At 51.0% G+C, this 23,549-nt stretch overlaps 1 protein-coding gene across 1 annotated transcript; it reads left to right on the top strand.

The window, feature by feature from the left end:
- Positions 1 to 766: 766 nt before the first annotated feature.
- Positions 767 to 22,972, top strand: LOC131760348 (short transient receptor potential channel 2-like; the record flags this gene model as incomplete). The annotated part of the gene is given in 21 exon segments (XM_059070267.2): positions 767 to 875; positions 1,577 to 1,689; positions 2,575 to 2,616; positions 2,618 to 2,644; positions 4,910 to 4,977; positions 4,979 to 5,615; positions 7,276 to 7,488; positions 8,676 to 8,771; positions 8,773 to 8,841; positions 9,997 to 10,171; positions 12,990 to 13,181; positions 13,274 to 13,324; positions 13,327 to 13,417; positions 14,440 to 14,532; positions 17,938 to 18,071; positions 18,074 to 18,144; positions 18,692 to 18,766; positions 18,768 to 18,813; positions 18,943 to 19,028; positions 21,582 to 21,711; positions 22,581 to 22,972. Coding segments are annotated over 21 exon segments (2,910 nt in total), but the record flags the coding sequence as incomplete, so codon positions are not given.
- Positions 22,973 to 23,549: the final 577 nt, after the last annotated feature.

Raw genomic sequence — 23,549 nt, 5'->3', positions numbered from 1 at the left:
ACCATTATGGCCAGGAGTATATCAGGGGTCATGGACTCATTTTCAGGGACCAAGTGAGTAATAAACATGAGTGAAAAGGGCACAGTATAAATGTTTGGAGAGAGGTCCCACCTAAAGACATTCAGACAGCTTTAAAACCCCAAGGAATTGTTGAAGCTAGGTGATGGATGCATGAGAGTTCATTATACTAATATATATATGTTTTTGCATATATTTTAAATTTTCCATAAAAAATTTAGCAAAATACAAATTCCCACATGAACTTTTAAGATTAAATAAATAAACAAAACAGTGATGGGTAAAACACATCCTCTGATGAAAGGAATAATAGGAGATGAAGCAGAAATGGACAGATCTATGTTGTAGATGCTTTGAGGGGCCAAGCTGAATTAATATTTATTAAGTACCTACCAAGTAGCAAGGGATTTTCATATGTCAGCAAGCCATTGAAGATTTGTAGTAGAGGAGTAACTTAATGAAAAGCTAATTTAGGAAGATTCATTTTATGGGAAGAAAAAAACCAAGAGATTTCTACCCCATATTTAGTTGAACATGTGTTGCACATCTTTACTATGTGCTGGACTCTAGGGATATAAAGATGAATGATTTAGGGCACAGTTCATGCCCTTGGGAGCTCATCTACATATAAATCCAACGTCAACATGTTAATATATTTTTTTCTTGTACTTGCTGCTCTATCGCCTTCCAGTTGTTTTGCTTTTGTTGGAATCTCAACTATTCTTACAGGCCTGTATTCAAGTGAAACTCTCGGCCAAAACAGAGGGAGCTAGCAAAGGAAGGCCAAAGAGAACACCAGCGACACCAGGCCCGAAGCAGTGGTGTCCAGGATAGCGGACAGTGCCCCATTTGTGCAGGTAAGCTTCTCGGGCACAGGGCTGGTTGGGGGAGCACTAGGCATCCCTTGATGGAGGAATGGGAGATCTGGGAATGCTGCCAGGAAACGTGAACTTGGACAGCTGGCCTCTGCCATCTGCAGTTACATACAAACCTGTATTGGATACCTATTCGCATTGTGTCCACCAAGCCGAGGAAGGGACTTCGGCCCTGTCCTCAGAGAAACATGAAACACAGCAAAATAAAACACTATCAGAGAGGGCCTAGAATTTCATTCATAACTTCTTCCTCCATGACCACATTCTGCTTCCTCTGTAAGTCTCAGTTCAAATGGTACTTATTTGCCAAGTCTTCTCTGATCTCAGATAATGTCTCCCAGCTGAGCTCCTGCAGCATTCTGATTCCCTTGGGCTTAGCACTTCTCACCCTCTGCTTTGTGTCACAGTTATTTGTGGTCCCCTAGATGCCATAGGCTATGAGGATAGGCCTGGGCTTACGTCCCTCAGCTCCTAACACAGTGTCAGGCACATAGTAGACACTCAATAAATGTGTGGTGGATTCATGACTGGATAGTATCTCTCAGGCATAAAATATTCAACCCCAGTAAATTTCCTGCAAAAACAGCTGCATTTTGACAGAGACGTTCCCTTCAGGCCACTTGGGGTGGCCTCCTGCCTGGGAGCAGGCCCGGTTTTCTCACCTCCTCTCCTCTCCCCCTCAGGCTCCTTCAGCATTGTGATGCTTTCCCAGCATGCTGCCACTTGTGGAGAGACCTCCCCACCTCCCCAGGCCTCTCCCTCCTCATCACCATCTTCATCACCGTCTGTACTATGGGTGTCCTCCCCTGAGAGCTCACCACCCTGGTGGTCTAGTGCCCTATCTGCCAGTTGCCGTTCTCAGCAGGAGAAATAGAAGAACATGCCAGCATGTGTGGGGAGGTCCTTCAGGCATGAGCCATGAAATCCTGTGGTTTTGGCCCCTGCTGCCCTCTGTGACTGAAACTGGACAGTGGACCTCTTGACAGCTGAGAGGGGCTGATGAGGCCAAAGCGCCCTCTCTCCTTCCCTCCACTCATTCCCTTAGGACTCTGCCTGAGGTCACCTCTGGGCTTCCCACTCCCAGTTGTCAAGGCTTCTGTCACCATGGCACCCTTACTCTCTGAAGGACAGCTCCGTCTTTCTCTTCTTTGGAACTTCTGGGGTAGAATTGATGATCTCTCGAGGGCTTTGGGACACAGTCCAGAATGTCTTCCCCTCAGTGAGTGGTGTGTGTCCTCGTGCCCATTTTCCTGAGAGGAAAACTGAGGCCCAGTGAAAAGAAAAGCCCTGCCCGACAGATAAGATCCTGTGGTGTCCTGGGAAGGTGAGAGTGATTTTTGAGCATGAGACTGACCTTCAGCGTCCCCTGAGCTGAACTCTCAGAATCATTTGGGGCTTCCCTCCCTAGGATAATCAGGAAACAGTGTTGCTGTGTGACTTTAAACAAGTTATTTATCTTGGGCCCAGAGTCAACCCTCAGTAACAGAGAAAAAAATCCCATCCTCCTGTTCAGAGTTTTATGGGGATCAGATGGGCTAATGACTAAGGAATGGGTCTCAGCTTGGCTGTGGAACCTTGGGCAAATCCCAGTCTCCATCAGTACAATGGGCAGTTGGACCAGGGGGTCACTAAGCTCCCTTCCACCTATGTTTTTCTAAATGGTATTCCCACCTTCTCTGAGCAACTATGTCCTCTCCCTTTTCCCAGATTTCATTGTGTGGCACTTAACACCAGTTCCCATGGTCTCCAGGGTACAGGGCAGAGGGGGAGCAGCTGGTCCTGGCAGAGGGAGGGCCCCAGGTGGGGTTTTGAAGGTGTAGGAAAGAGGAAGTTGGGCACAGTCAGGGGAGCAGACAGAGAAGCAGGAGATCCATCCTTCTATCCCTGCCAGTGTAGGTGGGCGCAGCCGTGGACCGCCTCATGGTAAGAGGCCTTCAGCTCCCCTGCCTTCCCCCATCCTGATCCCATTTCTCGCTGTGATTAAAACAATAGATTGACCCAGAAGGGCGGCAGGGACATGCTAGCTGTCATGCAGGTGGTGGACATCACCCCGCAGGTGGGAGGAGAGCCATTGGAGGCCCAAACCTGGGCCCAGAAGAGAAGAGCAGTGAGGATGGGCTGGGCCTGGTGGGAGAGAGGGACAAGGCAGCACTGGGGGCAGGGATGGGGTGGAGAAATGCCACCCAAAGCAGGAAAGGGCAGAGCTGGTGGGTTGGTGGAGGAGAGCCTGGTGGGATCCTGCTACGAGGCCTGATCAGAGCTTAGGGGCTTGGGAAAAGCCCAGTTCAAAGACCCTCCTGTGTAGACGTGTCTGGACCTGTCCTTCGGGAGCTCTAGGACTTCCCGAGGGAGGAGTAGTTGGGAGAGGATGTCGACAAGATGGAAGCTGGTCCTGGACAGATCTGTGTGCCTGCGTGGGGTTCGGCTCCCAGCACAGCCCTGTCCTGCTTCAGCCTCCTCCTTCTCAGGCCGCCCACGTTTGGAACCCACTGTGTGTGGGGGTTCCTGTGAGGATGGAAGTTGTTCTGAGGGAGGGGCCCCCAGTCAGACCCAGTTCTGGCACTCTCCTAACCTGAGAATCCACACAATAAAATGGTGACTAAAAGAATTTTTTTAATCTTCAATCTTCAAATCTTCAGGAGGTGTGGAGAGTCTTATGCCGCGGGCCTTTAAAGATGGAGGAAGTGGCCATAAACTAAGGAATGCAGGGAGTATAGCTCTAGAAGCTGAGAAAGAATACTCCTCTAGAGCCACCCTGCCCTGCCAACACCTTGACATTAGCCCAATGATAGGATTTAGGTCTGACTTCTGGAATAAATGTTTGTGGTTTTAAGCCACTAAATTTTTTTTTAAAAGAAGAAGATGCATTTTTCAACCAAGACCAATTTTCTAAATATTATCATCAACACTTCATACCAGTAAATGGGATATTATTTACTAACAGCTTAACAAAAATATACAAGAAGCCATTATTTACGGTATGAAAGGGTGTTTCTAAAATGATTGATTCCTGGAAAATACGGAAGTGAAATGTATTCTCTACACAGACATAATTGGGGTGGGGGGACATTTGTATTGTCATTATACAAGACGATCACATTAGGGACTTCCATGGTAGCGCAGTGGGTAAGAACCTGCCTGCCAATGCAGGGAACACAGGTTCGAGCCCCGGTCCGGGAAGACCCCACGTGCTGCGGAGCAACTAAGTCCGTGCGCCACAACTACTGAGCCTGCACTCTAGAGCCCGTGAGCCATGACTAGTGAGCCCGTGCGCCTAGAGCCCGTGCTCCACAACAAGAAAAGCCACCGCAGTGAAAAGCCCACACACCACAATGAAGAGTAGCCTCCACTCGCCACAACTAGAGAAAGCCCGCACACAGCAACGAAAACCCAATGCAGCCAAAAAAAAAAAAAAAAGATGATCACATTATATAAATCATATATACTAGAGTATATAACATTTAATGTAGAATTTAATTTCAGAGTAAAACAGATAAAAGTGGTAGCATTGTTATTTTCCTTAAAAGAGGGAAAGTATTTACTTACCTACATTCTCATATCCCACATCTGGGGGCTTTTGAAGAAGTGGAGATTCCAGAAATCCCAAAGGTACTAGTAATAATTTCTATTTGAGCTGAGAAGTAGCATGGAAGAGTAATTAGCAATACCACCTCCTCAGCCAGACTGCCTGTCTGCCCACCTCGTTAAGTGGTTTGGCATGTCTGTATGTCAGCTTCTCCTGTTAAAGAGGGAATGATAGCTCCTACCTTACAGGCATATTTAAGAATTGAATGAGTTACTTATGAAGGGTTTTGAAAACTACCTGTACTTAAGAACTACGTAAGTGTTACCTAAAACAAAAATGGAAATTTGTGTTACTGTGTGTTTGGGATAGGAAGACTATAATGTTGCCTGGGTATAGAGGGTTAAGGGCTTGAAAGTGGAAGGGTGAGGGAGGCCCCAAAGCAAAGGAGGTTGGAGACTCGGGGTCCCACCCTCTCTATTCCTTCATCCAGCCTCAGCCTAAATGGACCGAGATTGTGAACAGAAAGCTGAAGTTCCCACCTCCGCTGCTGGGTGCCATTGGACCTGGTGTAGCAGCTGCTGGAGTTGTGGGTTGAGGCCACAGACGGCAGGCCAGGCGGGCCCCTGCAGAATGTGGAGGAGGCTGAGGACTGCTCCTGGAGTGAGGCCCTCAATCTGGCCATCCGCCTGGGCCACAAGGCAATCACTGGAGTGATGTTGGCCAGTGTCAAGTTCGACTTCCGGCAGATCCACAAGGCCCTGCTGGTGGCTGTGGACACAAACCAGCCGGCAGTGGTGCGTCGCCTCCTGGCCTGGCTGGAATGGGAGAAGGGCCACAAGGTGGACACCAGGTCTTTCTCACTGGCCTTCTTTGACTCATCAGTCGACGGCCCCCGCTTTGCCCCTGGTGTCACCCCCCTCACCCTGGCCTGCCAGAAGGACCTGTACGAGATCACCCAGCTGCTCATGGACCAGGGCCACAGCATCGCCCGGCCCCACCCCGTCTCCTGAGCCTGCCTCGAGTGCAGCAACACATGCTGCTACGATCTGCTCCAGTTCTCCCTGTCCCGCATCAACACCTGCTGTGGCATTGCCAGCTGCGCCCACCTCTCATTGGCCAGTGAGGACGCCATGCTGGCTGCCTTCCAGCTCAGCTGCGAGCTCAGGCACCTTGCCCACAAGGAGCCTGAGTTTAAGGTTGGTTTCTGCTCCCTTCCCCTTCCACCGGGGGCGTGGTTGGGCCTGTGGTGGGTGTTCTGGGAAGAGGGAAACAACAGAAAGATGTTCTCAGGAAACCTCCATTCTGATGGGGAGCTGCAGAATTCCGCCCTGAGGGGGATCTCATTCTAATTGCAGACAGCTGTCACTCTAGGGTACCTAGTCTCATGGGGGTGGAACAGACCCTATCCTAGGTGTCTCCTGGGTCTGTCTGAGAGAGGAGAGAGAACATAGATAGGAAGGCAGCTGGACAGACTTAGAGATGACATTCAGTAGAACCTGTCCTTTCTGAATACCTACTATGTGGTCCCACCTAGAGCATTGTGTGTTGGGGCATCATGCTGTGATCTGCTGTGATCACAGCAGGGAGAGAGAGGGCAGAGAGAGGCGGACAAGACTCCCAGGATGCCCAGCTTCGTTCAGGGTCTCTGTGGATGGTACCAGAGGGCTTCTAAGGAGCAGAAAAGAGGTCAGGAAGCTACAGATGTTGTGTGCAGGGCAGACTCCTTGGAAGAAGTGGGATTAATCTTGGCTACACAACCAGCTGGTTTAACACAAGTGAAAAGGAGTAGGGAGGATATTTGAGGTAGGAATTCAGTCCAAGCAAAGACTCTCGGCTAGTAAAAGTAGACATGGGATGAGTGCAGGAGCCCCGTGCAGACAGAATGCGTGAAGGGGAGCCAGGGAGGCCTAGAGGCAGGGACTGGTCAGGGTCTTTGAATTCACCAGTCCAGTTCCATCCATCACTCATCCACTGACATACCCTTTGTGCCAGGCAGACTTGGTCCCCATGGTCAAGATTACCATTAGGTGAGGAAACAAACAAGGATATTAACAGAGTCCTAGGGCAGGATGTGACCTGTGCCAGACAAGCTCAGGGAAGAGCATGCTGCTTCTCCAGAGTCGTAGAAGGATCAGGGAATGAAGAGCCTCCACTTCACAGGTAGCAGGGAAGAGCAGCCCTTTCCAAAGGACCATCCCTCATCCTCATAGCAGCCCACAGAAGGAGGCAGCAGAAATGATCATCCCCACTTTCCAGGCAAGGGGGCTGAGGCTTGGATAGGGGAAATACCTTACCCAGTGTGACACCACCTGAGGGGCCATGCTGGGCCTCAGACCTAGCCTCCTAAAATCCTAGCCTGGATTCTCTCTGGCGTTAGGGCCCCAAGTAAAACTGAGGCTAGGACGGGTAAAGTGGAAACAAGAACTGCCCACTCGTGTCTGCAGCTCCTAAAACTGCCAGCACGGGCTCTCATATAAGGTAGGAGCTCAACAAAAGTAATTCAATTAACCCAAGAAGGCATGAAGAATAGGAGCAGAAGTGGGACAGGAACAGGGAAGAGGAAGTACAAGGGGTGGACAAAGGTGACGGAGGAGTCTGAGTTGAAATGACTCAGCAATGAGGTAGATGCAGCAACAGAAAAGAAAAGTTGACCCAAGAAGTGCCTCGTTATACCCAAGAGGACAGGTGGGGTGGAAGGGAAGAAAGGAACAGAGGACTCAGGGTGACACCAGCTGTGGGGAAGTGATGGCCGAGGGCAGGACAGAGTGGCCCAGACCCACCTTTGGGAGGGTGGGGGCTGACCTAATGGGGCTGGGCCGCCAGGGTGGCAGGCACACACGGACTTCCTCCCTTCAGCCCGAGTACATTGCCCTGGAGTCGCTGAGCCAGGACTATGGCTTTGAACTGCTGGGCATGTGCCGGAACCAGAGCGAGGTCACTGCGGTGCTCAGTGACCTGGGAGAGGACAGCAAGACTGAGCCCGAGGCCGAGGGTCCGGACCAGGCCTTTGAGGAAAGCATCCCCAACCTGGCGTGGCTGCGACTGGCCATCACCTACAACCAGAAGTGGGTCAGCTGGGCCCTACCCAGCCCCTCCTCCCCCGCCCTGCCTTGAACCCTTGCCCTGCCACCTCTACGTAGTCCCCGCTCCAACCCTAAGCAAGTCCTTTCCCTGCCCTCAGGACCCCTCTTAGATCTTCATTCTGAGCACCCTTCTATCTAGGCCTTTGATCCTGTGGGTCTCCCACCTGCCCTCCTTACCTTCAATCTAAGTCCCTAAGCTCTCCCCAGCCCTTGGAAGTCTCGTTATCCACCCAGACCCCACCTTCAGAACAGACTTCTGGATCTTACCCTCAGCTCAGCCTCTGGCCTGCTGAGTAGGTTTGGTGTGGTCTTTTTCTGTTGTTAGACTTCAGTTTCTCACTCTATTCAGCAAGATTAGACTACATCTCTCAGGGCTTAAGGGTCAAGTGATTCCATGGTTCCCCATTGCATTAGATGGCTGCCCCCTAAGCCTAAGACATGCTCTCCTTCTAGCCTCCCCCACCCCTTACTCCTCCCTTTTACCTACCTACCTAGATATCCTAGCCCACCAGGAGCTTAACCAAAAACCTTCCTTCACAATGGCTCCCCAAGACACCAGAGCCAACTTTCCCTGCTCCTCCCCACTCAAGACCATGCAGGCTGGTGCCTCACATCTCTAAGAAGACAAGGAATCCTGTGGGTTCTGGGACTGGGTACCCAGTTGCACCCACCACTGCCTGACTTAGATTCAAGAATGCAGGATCTGGAGAGTCTAGGAAAATCTTTTTTTTTTTTTTTTTTTTTGCGGTACTCAGGTCTCTCACTGTTGTGGCCTCTCCTGCCATGAAGCACAGGCTCTAGACGCGCAGGCTCATCTGCCATGGCTCACGGGCCCAGCCGCTCCACGGCATGTGGGATCTTCCCGGACCGGGGCACAAACCCATGTCCCCTGCATCGGCAGGCGGATTCTCAACCACTGCGCCACCAGGGAAGCCCCTAGGAAAATCTTTGAATTCAACTTCTTCACAGACTAGGAAACCAAGTCCCAAAGAGGGGTGGGGGTCTGCCCAAGGTCACATGGCAAGTGGGTTGCCTCTCTTCTGGGCTGCCTGGCCTGGGAAGAAAAAAAACATGGTTCAATCTCTATGGCAGGGAAGTCAGTGCACCCAACTGGCTTCCTTTCCTCCTCCCTGGCTGGTGGCCACCCCCTCTCCTCACTCCATCTCTGCTTAGTTTGTAGCACCCCCCATCTGCCAGCAGGTCCTGTCCTCCATCTGGCGTGGGAACCTGGCTGGCTGGCGTGGGAGCACCACTATCTGGAAGCTCTTTGGTCTCCTTCCTCATCTTCCTCACCATGCCCTTCCTCTGCCTTGGCTTCTGGCTGGTGCCCAAGTCCCAGGTACTAATAGAAGTAATGATAACTGTCATTTATTGAGCACTTGTTTTATGCCAGGCCCTGGGCCAGGCACTTTGGGAATGTTCCCATCAGGTAATTTGAGGTGGTCGTGGAAGGTAGGCATTGCACCTGGATTTTACAGTGGAGACACAAGGAAGAGAATGCTCTTTTGTCCACAGTAAATAGCAGGGTCAGGATTGAAACTGAGGTGTCTCTGCCTCCAAAGCCTGAGTCGTATATACAGCCCTATAATCTCCTAAAGAGACTCTGCCCCAACCTACAAATTCTTTGGGAGCCCTTGTGGACCCAGATATTTCTATTCCTTCACCCAACAAATATTTCCTTGACACACTACTATGAACCAGGCCTCGTGCCTGGTGCTGGGGATATAATAAAGAGCAAGCCAGGTACCTGTAAGTCAAGTGAGGAATAGGGTGAGCAGTGCTCCAGGAAGCAGGAACCGCATGTCCATCAACGGCCCAGGGAGGGAGAATGCAAATTATTAAAGACTGAGAGGAATTCTGTGCAGCTAAAGCATAAGTGCAAATGGCGAGTGGTGGGAAGTAAGCAGGGGCCCGGGTCCCACAGAGCCTTATGCAATGATGGGAGCCACTGGAAGACTGTAATGAGGTGAGAGATCCTATTAGTTTTGTGTTTTAGAAAGCTCTCTCTCCTGGTGGTGTAAAGGATGGATTGGGGGAGGGGCGGGAGTTAGGGAGACTGTCAGAGTGTATGAGAGAGAGGATGCAGAGATGCCTTTAAGCTTCCTGGTCTGGGTGGCCGGGACGTTTTCTAAGATGGGGAAACAGGAGGAAGAGGAGAAGGAACAAGTTTGGGATCAAAAGTGATGAATTTATTTTTAACATGGTTGTGATTGAAGAGCCTGTGGGACACCCCAGGGAAAGTTACTTTATCTCTGTGATCCTTGGTTCCTTAGCTAAAAAATGGGAATAACGATACCCACCTCATACGGTTGTAAAGGAAAAAATAGATATGAAAGGGGAAGGCCTAATATACAGTACATTCTTCATAAATGTCTGAATAAGTGAATGAATGAGAGGAGGAGACACGTGGGTGCTGAGCATCCTGGAAGTTATCCAGGGTGGGGAGAGATTTGAACAGGACTCTGAGAGCCCTGCTCTCCTTCCTTCCCCGGAGCTGGGCCGCCTGATGAAGATCCCGGTGCTGAAGTTCCTGCTGTACTCGGCCTCCTATCTGTGGTTCCGCATCTTCCTGCTGGGAGAGTCCCTGGTCATGGAGATGCAGCTGAGTACCTTCCGAGGCCGCAGCCAGAGTGTCTGGGAGACTTCACTACACGTGGTTTGGGTTGCAGGTACATGTGTGGGGCCTTTTATTTGTGGCAGACCCCCTTGGGGGCCCCCTCACTTTTCTCCACAATAAGCACCCCCATGGAGGGGGGCTGCCCCTGTAGATGCTCCCTGAACCTATAACCAGACCCCTCCGGGCTCTAGTCCACCAAGGGTTTCCCCTTCACCTCTAATCAGGGGACCTAGCCCTGTGATAGACCCCCTGAGCAAGGACCCCATTCTTCCCCTACCCTGGCACCAGTTGCTACCTGTTCTGTATGTTCATATCCTCTCACAAATAAGACACTGGTCCACTGTGTCCGGTGGGAGATTACCTTGGTGTAATGGTAGCCAGCAAGTACACCACCAGGCAATCTATCCCAAAGGTCATGGAACAGAAGGGCTCACAGACCAAATTAAGATGCTTGAATCATACAGTTTATTAAACCCATAAATGGTGTACTTATGATGGTGGTGTTTCGAGGACCAGAGTTGAGGTTTGGGCAGAGGATACAACAGCCAAAAGGAGCCTGGCCCCAACACTTGATTGGTAGGAGAAACACAGGGGCAAGTATGTCTGACCACAGCTGTAGCTTACTAATCATCCTGGTGAACAGCTGTGACTTTTCTTCGCAATTTTTGGGCAGAGGACATGTGAGGCCAGAATGGGTATCACCAGTGGGTAGCTGATTTAAGATCTGATGAATCCTAAGGGCCTAATCTGCCTCGTGTATATTCAGTGTATTATTAATATTTAGTGTCTACCCTAAATATTCTACATATGTTCACACACATATGCTCTACTTGCTTTATTTGTCCAACGTGTCACCCGGATAACTAACTTATATGTGCTTAATGCATAAGTTCCAGCCATTCCATTGGTGTTCTTTGCTTCTATAGCAGAACTGAGTATTCTCAAACAATTCAGCAAATGCAGCTGACAGTAACCTCCAGAGGTCTACCGAGCATTTGGCTGGTCAGCTCACTCAGCAGCTGGACTGGGAGTCCCTTCCTCATCTATCTTCTGTTTACTTATCTCTAGCTTAGCAAACTCCCAAGACACCAGTAGACTAAGTCCACTCCTCCACCCTGTACCAAGCCAGTCAGTAACGCCTGAAAGAATATTTGGCCAAGAAACTCTTGGGGAAGAAAACAAGAGCCATGCAAGAGGAAAAGTTTCTCATCCAGTTATTTACTAAACATTATTGACCTGTATTGGGTGCAGGTGAAACCAGTACAGTTCCTGCCCACGGGAGAAGAAGTCTTAAGAAACAACACTCCTTGTTTCTTCATGCAATAAACACTTGCTGCTGCCCTACTGTGAGTGAAGCCCTGAGAACACACAGATAAACTAGGGTTCCTTCTACACATTCAATGTATATAAATAAGCATCCACCCTCTGCTGCCGTGAGAATGGATGCAGTTCTCACTTCGCCCTGCACTGCTTGTCTCCAGGCCCGCGCACGTTCTCTTTCGCCACAGCCCTCTCCCTGTCCATGCTGCCCCTTCACCTGGCCGGCTCCTACTCCTCCGTCAGGTCTCAGCTCAATCGTCACTTTCTGGGAGAAGTGAAGCTTTCCCTGGTCCCCAAATCAGGGTGAGGATCTGTTCCTAAACATTCTCACGACAGCCTCTGTTCCCCTGCTTTCCACCTTAACAGTTACCACACTGGCTTGTAACGACTTAGCTACTTGCCCACCTCCCTCACTAGTTTATGAACCCGGGGAGGCCAGGGACTGTATTTGTCTTATTCACCACAGGATCCCACTGGCACATGGTAGGAGCTTAATCAGTTTTTATTCAATAGTAACTACTGGGCCTTGTTCTGGGCACCGGGGACAAGGAGGTGAATAGGCCATGGTCCCTGCCCTCAAAGTTCAGGGGAGGGGACAGGGGCAGACCCAGGAAGAGATATCCTGCAGTGCCCCACGGCAATGGTATCACAGAGGTCTGATGAGAGCTGTGAGAACTCACTTCCCCGGTTAGGGAAGGCTTCACAGAGGAGGTAAGATTTGTCCTGGGCCACAAAGGCGAGCCTGCCTTCAAAAGGGTGTGGAAGGGGGCTTCCCTGGTGGCGCAGTGGTTGAGAGTCCACCTGCCGATGCAGGGGACATGGGTTCGTGCCCCGGTCCGGGAAGATCCCACGTGTCGCGGAGCGGCTGGGCCCGTGAGCCATGGCCGCTGAGCCTGCGCGTCCGGAACCTGTGCTCCGCAACGGGAGAGGCCACAACAGTGAGAGGCCCGCGTACGGCAAAAAAAATAAAATAAAATAAAAATAAAGGGTGTGGAAGGGCTTTCTAGGTGGACAGAACCATGAGTAAAAAAGCACATGCTTGTATCCAGGGAACGGAGAAGGGTACGACGTGGCAGGGTCACCTGGGTAATGGGGTCCAGCTCCCAAAGACCCTCCATCCCCAGGTCAGGCCCTGGGCCCTGGGCTGATAATGAGCAAGTTGATAATTTGGAGCCCCTTCAAATCAATAGTCTTTAAATAGTCCAATATATATTTGGTGGAGGGAAGGGAGAAGCAGATTTCGATCATTCCCTCCCAATAACCAGCTTCTCAAGGTGTTACTCCTTTCTGAGTTTATCAGCCAACTGGGATCAGTGGCACAGGCTCCGTGGCAGCTGAGTCTGCATCAGCCAGAAGTTCTCTTTATTTTCACGTAAGATATCTGTACGTAAGCAGACTAAACGTCTACATTTTATCCATTTCATGCCTTTCATATTTTAGTTCTCCCACCACATGGATAGTTTCCCCCCACCAACCATACCTGCAACCCAGCTCTGACCTGGATGGAGGAGGTGCCTCACCCTGTCCTGGCTCCCTACCACCTTCTTCAGGCTTCCTGTGGTTTGAGTGTAAGGAAGTGTGGATCGAGGGCCTGTGCAGTTACCTCCTGGACTGATGGAACATCCTCGACATGGCCGTCTTGTCCCTGTACCTGGCGGCCTTCGCACTCCTGGCCGGGCTGGCCCACAGGCACTGCCGGGATGCCCCGGACGGGGCTGCCTGCCGCCACTTCACCTCGGCTGGTGAGTGCCTCCCAGCTCAGCCATGAGTCCCCCAGTCCCCTCCCTTCCTTGGTTCTCGGCCTCAGCCCCTCAACCCCGTTTCACCTGCACAGAGCGGAGCGAGCGGCGCACGGAGGACCACCAGTTCCTGGCTGAGGTGCTCTTTGCTTCACCTGCCTGGCCTACATCCTGCCGGCCCACGAGTCGCTGGGCACCCTGCAGATTTCCATTGGCAGGATGCTCGACGACATGATCCGGTGCGTACTGCCCCTGCTCAGAGCGTCCTCCCCTCCGATGGACCCCACTTGACCTCCTTCTGAAGCTCCCCAGCTCTAGTTAGCACAAGGATTCTTATCCTGTGTTGCTTGTACAGGCTCCAGAGACCTCGGAAACCCTGAAGCTACAGGCAAATTTTCGGATGTAAATGTAAAGGTACATTTCTCTGCAGAGAGGGTCTATAACTTTCATCTAATTCTCAGAGGCCCATGACTCCAAAGATCGGGAACCACGAATAGCAGAAAGAGCCCTTGGCTGGCACTCCAGTCCCAGTTCCTTTGCTGTCTCCATGGCCCTCTCTGGGGCTCAGTTTTCCCATCTTTGTGGTGAGGCACTGGACTCAGGGGTCCCTTTGGATGGTTTCCACTGTACAACTGCTCTTGGAACTCATGGAATTATCTGGTCTTCCTGGTAATTATCATCTAATCATTTACAGCCTGCCTGGCCTTTCACCCTAATCAGAGCCCATTGTTCTTGCCTGCTTCCCTGGGAAAACCCTGCCTGAGGTGGGATGGGCGTGGGTGCCCTTGATGGGAAAAGCCCTGGTTACATCTATGAACATCTTCAGCTCAGCTCAGCTTGGAGAACTTGCCATCCCACCCCTGAGACTCTCCTAGCCTTCCACGTTGCCAGCCAACTCAACTCACATGTGGCCATAACTCCACTGGTGATAAATCCTGTCCAGTAGGACTCTGTGACTCTCCCTCATCCATGTACCACATCTCAGCATCTCGGTCCCTCCCTGGGAGTCTGGCCCATCCCCAGCTTTGACTGTTTCAACCCAGAATCCTTTATTCTGGAGGGAGAGCTTCTGCTTCAGCACCCTTTAAATCCCTTCTCATTTCCCACCCCCTAATTTCTCTCTTCTTAATAATAACCACACTGAATCCTTGTCAAGTAGAGGCTGAGACTGGAAGCCATCACCCCCATCTCTCTTCTCAGAGCCTGACTTCTCCCAGGGAAGAGACCTGCTCTGACCCTCCCCCATCCCCCCCACTGCCAGGTTCATGTTCATCCTCACAATTATCCTGACCGCCTTCCTCTGCGGCCTCAAAAACGTCTATGTGCCTTACCAGGAGACGGAGCGGCTGGGGAAGTACTCAGGGGCAGAGGCAGGATGGGCAGGTGGGATTCTGGGACCGTGAACTTGGAGCTTAGTAATCACCTCTTCCTCATGATCAGATTCAACTTACGCAATTTTGGCAAGAACGCAACCTAATTAATGATGTGTACTTTCCATCATATCCCATCAGGAGGCTCACAATGTCAGTTTAGCCCATTGGTGAGGCCCATTGGTCTAGCAAACCTCTCCATTGAAAAGGAGATACCCTTGTGGTAACAAAGAGAGATGTTGAGACTGTGTGACTAGACCACTTTCTTGCAACTTTGCTCTGAGTGGATTTAGCATACACAGATGATTTTTGTTTAATTAATTAATTAATTTTTGCCTGCGTTAGGTCTTCATTGTGGCGCACAGGCTTCTCATTGCGGTGCCTTCTCTTGTTGCAGGGCTCAGGCTCTAGGTGCGCCAGCTTCAGTAGTAGTGGCTCGCAGGCTCTAGAGCGCAGGCTCAGTAGTTGTGGCACACAGGCTTAGTTGCTCTGCGGCACGTGGGATCTTCCTGGACCAGGAATCGAACCCATGTGCCCTGAAATGGCAGATGGACTCTTAACCGCTGCACCACCAGGGAAGTCCCTCTACAGATGATTTTTTACCTGCATCAGTTATTATAACAGTGGCTTCAAGATGCTGATTTTCTATTACTGTCATTCCCTGTACATTTCTTTGCTGGCATTCTTCCATAAAGAAATGCTTCCTTCTCCACTCTTTTTGAATATCACTATGGATTCAAAGTTTTTAAAAGTATATAATAATCCATTACAGTCATTATTCTTTTTTTAAAATTAATTTATTTGTTTTTATATTTGGCTGTGTTGGGTCTTTGTAGCTGTGCGTGGACTTTCCCCAGTTGCAGTGACTGGGGGCTACTCTTCGTTGCAGTATGAAGACATCTCATTGTGGCTTCTCTTGTTGCAGAGCGTGGGCTCTAGGCGTGCAGGCTTCAGTAGTTGTGGCATGCGGGCTCAGTAGTTGTGGCTCGCGAGCTCAGTGGTTGTGGCTCGTGGGCTCTAGAGCACAGGCTCAGTAGTTGTGGTGCGTGGGCTTAGTTGCTCCGCAGCATGTGGGATCTTCCCAGGCCAGGGTTCGAACCCATGTCCCCTGCGTTGGCAGGCGGATTCTTAACCACTGCACCACCAGGGAAGCCCCATTATTCTTTTTGATACTCAATTCTCCCTAAATATGGCCAATAACTAATTCCTTGTTCATTCACTCACTCATTCATTGTTCATTCATTGATTCACTCACTTTTTTTTTTTTTTTTTTTGCCTTACGCGGGCCTCTCACTGCTGTGGCTTCTCCCGTTGCGGAGCACAGGCTCCGGACATGCAGGCTCCAGACGCGCAGGCTCAGAGGCCATGGCTCACGGGCCTAGCCACTCCGCGGCGTGTGGGATCTTCCTGGACCGGGGCACAAACCTGCGTCCCCTGCATCGGCAGGCGGACTCTCAACCACTGCGCCACCAGGGAAGCCCCATTCACTCACTTTTTAAATTCATTCACTTTCTTAGTCATTCATTCATTGCTGTTTGAGTTCACACCCATTTATGACACCTTCTTTGTAGCAGGTCCTGTCCCTGGCACTGCAAACACAGACAGAAGTGAACCAGACCCAGTCTCCTGGAGAAGATACCCACGTGCACAAATAAGCTCAGTTTGAGATGATGAGTGCTGTGAGGAAGGAGGGCTTATGTTGAGGGTAACCAGAAGGGAAAGCCCCTTCCTCTGTCTTGATGATCAGGGAAGACTTCATAGAGAAGGGAACTCTGGACTCCACCTACAAAGACTGTGAACTTCAGAGAAGGTACAGGGCATTCTGGGCAGAAGGGGGCAAATACCGAGGCAAGGAGGTATGTTTGGAGAATAGCAAGACTTCCTCCATGGTTGGTGCATGGAGGGGATTTTGAGAGGGGAGGCTGGAGAGGGTAGAGGGGCCAGGTCACAGAGCTCATGAAGGTCCTGCTGAGAAGCCTGGCTTGCCCAGCAGACCAGGGAGCTCCGGATGGCCTCCCAAGCAATCGTTCAATCATGAATTCTTCCTGAGTGCAACTACACGATGGTTTTATTATTGAACCTGAAGGACCCGTGGTTGGGCCTGTGGATGTTGGTCAAGTCTTTCTCATGGTTCCAAAGTAAATGGAGGCTTTTTTCAGACCAATCCTCTTACCAAGAATCCTTGTTCACATCCTGGCTTCAAGATGTTGAGGAAGTCTGCTGACACAGTTTATATCATGAATCTTAGTGCCAGGGACAGGAACTAGTCCTCCCAGCCTGCTTCACGGGTCCTGGTGTCATTCCACAGTAGCACAGGCAGGCTGAGCCCTCCTGCTCTTTTATGGGAGACAGCTAATTAAGTCAAAGGTATTTTTGCTCAAAACCTCAGGTACATTGCATGGTGGGCACTTGGACTGAGAGTAGTTACGAGCATTTAAAGTTTGACAAGCAGAAGTGCAGCACATCAGATCAGCATTTAGAAAGAACACCTTCAGTGCCGTGTGGAGGGTGGAAGGACGAGAGAGGGACTGGGGCCAGAGACCCACTGTGGAGACTGTTGCAGTCATCTAGGCTTGAACTGGAGCAGCAGGGGTGGCTGCTTTTGTGGTCCAACCACCATTCTCTCTCACCCAGACCATGGCAACAGCTTCTTGACTGGTCTCCGTGTCCCCACTCTCTCATCTTCTGCTCTTCCACTCTCCTCACAGCAGCCACTGTGATCTTATCAAAAGTAATTCAGGGGTCACCCCTCTGCTTAGAATTCTTCATAGCTTCCTAAGGCTCCTAGGCCATAGTGAGGATCTTTGTTTTTATCCTACAGGGCCCTGCACAACCTGGTTTGTCCCTGCTTCCCTCCCACGAGCTTCTCTCTCCTTTGCCCTCTGAGACGAGCTATGCTGGCCGTCTCTCAGTTCCTCAAATGCCCCCTAGACTCCCCTACCTTGGGCACACTTCACATCTCCTTCCCTTCCCCCTGGTTGATTCCCTCAACCTTCAGAGCTCAGCTTGAATGTTTTTCAAGGAAGTTTTCCCCGGCTCCCAGACTAGGCTCTAACATCCTGTGCTGTTGCTTCATAGCACTTGCCACAATTTAAGAATGTTTGTAGAGTTAGCGTCCATCTCACCTCCGATCCCCACCCAGAACGTAACGTCCTTGAAGACACGGACTGTGCTTGTCTTGTTCACGGCTGTATCCTTAGCACCTGTTCCTGGCACTGCTATATGCTCAGTAAATTCTGGCGGGAGATCAGAAATGACAAGTGGTCCAACGGGCTTCGTGGAAGCCCAGCACCTTTGCCTGGGTCCTGAGGGTGAGGAAGAGTGGGTCTGGGTGACACTCTGGCTCATCTCCCACCCCTCACATCCTACCCTTCAGCCCCCCATGCCAGTTTCAACGAGACCTTCCAGTTTCTGTTCTGGACCATGTTTGGCATGGAGGAGCACAGTGTGGTTGACATGCCCCAGTTTCTGGTACCAGAATTCGTGGGCCGGGCCCTCTACGGTATCTTTACCATCGTCATAGTCATGTGCTGTTCAACATGCTCATTGCCGTGATCACCAACTCCTTCCAGAAGATTGAGATGCATGAACTGAGGGTGGCTCAGGCCAGAGGGAAGAAGAGAGAAAGGAATGGAGAGGAATAGGATGCAAGGAGTGGAGACATTTGGGTTCCTGCTCTGCCTCCACTACTGCCTTGTTTTGTGACTCGGGACAAGTTTTCCTCTCTAGGCCTCATTTTCCTCATCTGTAGATTGAGGGTCTTAATGATGTTATTATTTTCTCCAGATACAAGTCTAGTGCTCTTTCCATCTTATCGGGGGGAGGAAAGATGTGTTGTGGAAAAGTAGGTGGGAACGTGAGAAGGGAGAGGGAAGGACATGGATGGGTTAGGGTTTGTGGCTGGAGAATAGTCTGGACGGAACTGGATGTCAGAAGCATGAAAGATGGTGGGGAGGAAGAGAGGAAGGGGGGTACAGGCAGGGGAAATGTGGGTGATAGGTGGAGGTGCAGATAAGAATGGGGAGAAGAAAGAGGTTGGAGAAGAAGAGACATGAGGGCTCGGGGGAAATGGGGCAGACTGAGTGGGCAGGAGGGCTAGGCACCAAAGTGGTCCTTGCAGAGCCCCTGCCTCCTGGCCCCCAGGACGCTGCTGACATGGAGTGGAAGTTTGCTTGCTCCAAGCTCTACCTGTCCTACTTCCGAGAGGGCCTGGCCCTGCCCCCTGCCCTTCAACATCCTGCCCTCCCCCAAGGCTACCTTCTACCTTCTACCTTCTCAGGTGATGACCTCAGAGTTCTCACTCCCAACCCCCCAGCACTCAGCACCCCTATCCCAGCGCCTGGCCCATTAGCCTAGACCCTGTCCTCTAACTAACCCCTTCCCTCCATCTCAATTTCTCAGGAGCATTTTCCTCTTCATGTGCTGTTGCTGCTCCTGCTGCAAAACCAAGAAGCCAGACTCTCCCCCAGTCCCCACCTTTGTGAGTATCTCCTCTGCCTGCTGTGGGTCTTCCTCACACCGGGTCTTCAGCTGTATTGCCTATACCATCCATTTATCTGAACACCCCTGGCTTGTCTGTCTTTCCTGGTATGTTTCCCAGAAAGCCTGCTCCCAAATCCTGCTCTCTCATATGGCTTGCCTTTCCCTCTTCCTGGCTTTGGCCATTTCCTAAATTTCCAATCCTGTGTCACCCAGCTCGAACAGAAGTTCATGCCACCCTCCTCCCGAGGCGCCAAAACCCCATAAGCTTTAGGCAAAACTTTTTGCCCTAAACTCGGTCAAGATATCGTTGAACGTTTTTCAAAGTAACATGTTAAGAAGCCAAGAGGAGAATGCCCCACAAACTGGAAATTAGAAGGTGGCTGAGGCCTTAGAGAGGAGGGCAGGCCTCCAAGGCACTAACTTACCTCTCATTATCTGCTCCCTAACTCAGTCTGGCTTGGCATGGGACCCCCTGCTAATTCAGATAGCATTACTGCCAGGTCTGTAGGGGGTCCTATCTGTTCCCCTTAAAACATGTTACCTGAGGATCTCTCTAAGACAGGGCCTCCAGGTCAGCTCTGCGAGGCCACAGGCCAACTCTGAAGCTCTGAGGCCCCTGGATCCCCAGGTGAGGAAGGCCTTCCCTTATCTGATTGGTCAACAGTTTGTTTAACAAACACTTATCAAAGCACACCAATTCTGGAAATAAAGATAGGCAGAATGGTGGTCCTTTGAGGTGCTGACAGTCTAGAGCATCAGAAGGAAATGGACTGTAACTGTGCACGATGACAAACCTATGATAGAAAGAAGCACAGGGAGCTATTGGAGCAGGGAAGAGAGGCCCCAGACCCAGCCTCAGGAGTCAGGGAGCTTCCCAGAGACCTTGAGGGCAGAGTAGAATCCTGAAGGATAAACAGGAGGTTGATAGGCAGGTACGGTGGAGAAGGGAGTTCTAGGCACAGGAAACAGCATGTGCAAAAGCATGGAGAAAACATGACATTTACAAGAAACTAAATGGCAAAAGTTCCCAGTTCCCAGCATCCTGGCTCCAGGCTATCCTGCATGGTACCTCTTACACCCTAATGGATCTCAAACTCCACATTCTGGAACTATCACCCTTTCCCCCTGACCACTTCCCGGCCCTGTCCAGGTTGCCAGGTGATGCATATTTGCAGACCCCGTGTCAGGGCTGCTTCTCCTCTAGGGTGCAACTCAGCATCTTCACCTGAAGTTGTATTCAGTTCTCTGGGCCTGTGCTCAGAGTCACTGAGTCCTGATGGATCCCACTATACCAGCCAGCTGGGGGTCTCCCCCACCCTCCACCGAACACCCAATGAGGTCCCACCCCTCCTCCAGCTTCCCCCCACCTCACTCGCCTGCTCTTTGGTGACCCCATCAGGTGTCTCCTCCCACCTACCCTGCACCTTAGGAAATGGCTTTTCCAAAGCTCTTATTCCTTATTTTATACAAGAAACACGCTTTATATACTCTGCAGCTGAAAGGACCCATCATTCTCTCATGCTTCTGCTGTACCATCTCTGTCAATCCTGTCTATCCTTTTAAAATATTTAAGAAAAGGCTTTGCTTTTTAACATTATAAAAGTAAATAGGCTAGGGACTTCCCTGGTGGTCCAGTGGTTAAGACTCTTCACTTCCACTGCAGAGGATGTGGGTCTGATCCCTGGCCAGGGAAGTAAGATCCCGTAGGCCATGCAGTGAGGCCAAAAAATAGAAGAAAAAAAAAAAAAAAAAAGTAAATAGGCTAACCATAAAATATTTAGATAGCTAAATAAATACAGATAAATAAAAATAATTATTTCCTAAGCATTTAGAGATCCTCTACTCCATGCCAGGGAAGTACCAGCCTGGGAAGTAGGCGTTATCACCATCTCCACTTTAAATCTGGAGACCTTCAGCCTGAAGAAGTTGAGTAGCTTGCTTGAGGCACACAGCGGTGAAGTGACCGAGCTGGGATTTGAGCCTGTCTTCTGAGTCCAGCACTTTGCCTACTTCACCTCTGCTCTCTCTCTCCTTTATCTGCCCCAGATGCCAGACTTGCCCTCCTGGTACTGTCCTGAGGCCTAAAACTGGACCCAGAACTAATCATTCTAATTTGCATGATGATTTCCATCTCATATGCATGATCTGGTCCAAGGAGATGCCTCCCCACATCCCTTAGTCTCCCCTCTGCAGAATTTGAAGGACAGGGTTAACCTGCACTAACTCAACTCAAGAAAGCCAAGGTTGGGTTGGTGGCAGGAGAGAGCTCAACTCTGCCTTGCTCAGCATTTCTTTCCACCCACACTCTGCTTCTCCTCCTAACCCTCACCCACCTCCCACCCTGGTTCTCTTGCACTCAGCCATTCCACCCCTTCTGGCCTCCATCCAGACTACCTTCCAGGTCTGCATGAGGGTCTAGATGTGTGGCCTTCAGGGATAGAAAAGTCTGCACAGACTTTGCCTCCATCTTTATTGCCTGGGGGAGGATGCAGTGACTAGAGGAAAGCTGGGGGTGAAGACTCTCTCTCGCCCTCCTGTCTTCCCATCCCAGGCCAATCCTGGGGCAGGGGCAGGGCCTGGGGAGGAAGAGCATGGATCCTACTGGCTTCATGTCATCAAGGCTCTGGTACAGTGCTACACAGAGACTGCGTGGCGGGAGTTTGAGGAGACCCGTCAGAAAGGTTAGTTGCTCCCCTCCAGGCCTTCCCCATTCCTGTCCCTTGCTCAGCTGGAACACCCAGCCTCACACCCCTCCAACCAGCCTGCAGTTCTCTATGTGGCCCCCATCTGACCCACCTTTGGAAGCCACAACCTGCCCAGATCGTTGTGGGCCCTTGCACTCAATTATCCTCGTACCTGTTTAGACATTTATTACACTCACTTGATTTAATCCTTCATTCCCACCTTCATTCTTGTGTTCATTTATCATTCATTCACTCATTCAACCAGGGTTCATTGCTATGTCCCCTTTGTTCCCAGCAGGGACACATAGGAAGCTTTCAGTCTGCTGAGGAAGAGAAAACATCTCACTAGGCAGAAAGAGCTTAGAAAAAGAGACACAAATTGCAGTGGGAGCCCAAAGAAGAGAAAGAGTCTACCATTTTGAGAGGCTCATGGGAAGGTAGAAGGATAGAGTAGCAGAAGCTGGAGAAAGAGGAGGTGGAATCAGAACTGGGCTCTGAGGGTGGGTATGAGCTGGACAGGTGTAGATGGGGAAGAAGGCAGAGGGGGTGGATGTACAAATCTCTACCCATTAGAAAATTTCCCATCCTTATGACTCCTGACCCCTTCTCTGGTCCATAAGACTTTCCTTCTCGGTATCTTCTAAACTCACCACCACCCCGGTCCTGCTGATTCATCTGTGCCTGACTCGGCCTGTCCACCTGACCCACATGCCATAAGCCAGTCCCTCACTTCCTCCAGTTCTCCTGCCTAGGACCCCCGGCATAAATGTCCCCTGGGGTTGTGCTGAGGGTAGAAGTGGTCCAGGGCAGGCTCATCTTCTGAGTGACCTCCCCATCGCTACTGCCACGCCCCACCCCTCCCCAAGACCTGGGCAACAGACTGACAGGGCTGACCAAGACAGTATCTCGACTGCAAAGTGAGGTAGCTGGTGTGCAGCGAACTCTGGTGGAGGGAAGGCTGCGCCGGCCACCGGACAGTGCCAGCATCCTCCGTCGCTCCATCACCCGAGTGTGCAACAGCTTCCAGAACCTGGGCCCTCCCATCCCTGAGACCCCAGAGCTGACAGTGCCAGGGATTGTGGGGACCCAGGTATCTTCAGAAACTGGGTTTCAGGACACAGGCAGGGCCAGGACTCCAGCATCTGGAGAGTCTGGCCCCTCCTCCCCAGCTTATGTGCTAGGACACAGGAAGCAAGAATCAGAGGGTGCTGGGGACATTCCCCAGGAGGAAGACCTGGTGACCAAGGAGGGGTCCTGATGCAGTGGGAAGGTCCCGTCTTCTGTTGCTGAGTAGAACAGCCTAGATGGGTGAGGGTGGGGCTCAGTAGGAGCCTGTGCTGCTTTCCTTGCTTCAGTAAAGCCTCTGTTCTGGATGTCAGATGCCTCCAGAGTGTGTGAGAATCTGTCTCTTGATGTTTTGAGATCCCCAAGCCCCAAATGAACCCTTGTGGAAGCAGGGCAGAGAGAAATGGCTTGCTCTGGGGTCCCAGATATCTGGGGCTTAGGATCCTACTTTGAGTCCCTTCAGATGTTTGGTGGAAAGGGTTCTGGACTAGGAGGTAAGGGTCCTGGTTTCAGCACTACCTCTCTGACCTTCAGCAAGTTGCTTCCTTCCTTGGCTCTGCATTCCTCATCTGACAAATGGCCTAGGAAGCCATCTGTTCCCCTTCCTGCCTTCAGGGCTGTTGTGAGGAACCTCTGTCTATTAAAGTGTCTGGGTTTGCAGGTTACAGTGTATGACAAGGGTCTGCACTGAGACCATGTCTAAAAGTGATCAAAAAGTCATTCTTTTTAGTCCCTCAGTCCCTGAGTCCCATATGGCCAGAGCAGCGCAG

Source organism: Kogia breviceps, chromosome 7, assembly GCF_026419965.1.
Source record: "Kogia breviceps isolate mKogBre1 chromosome 7, mKogBre1 haplotype 1, whole genome shotgun sequence".
Taxonomy (NCBI): Eukaryota; Metazoa; Chordata; class Mammalia; order Artiodactyla; family Physeteridae; genus Kogia; species Kogia breviceps.
The sequence above is the reverse complement of the archived record's forward strand: the minus strand, read 5'-3'. Positions and strand labels throughout refer to the sequence as shown.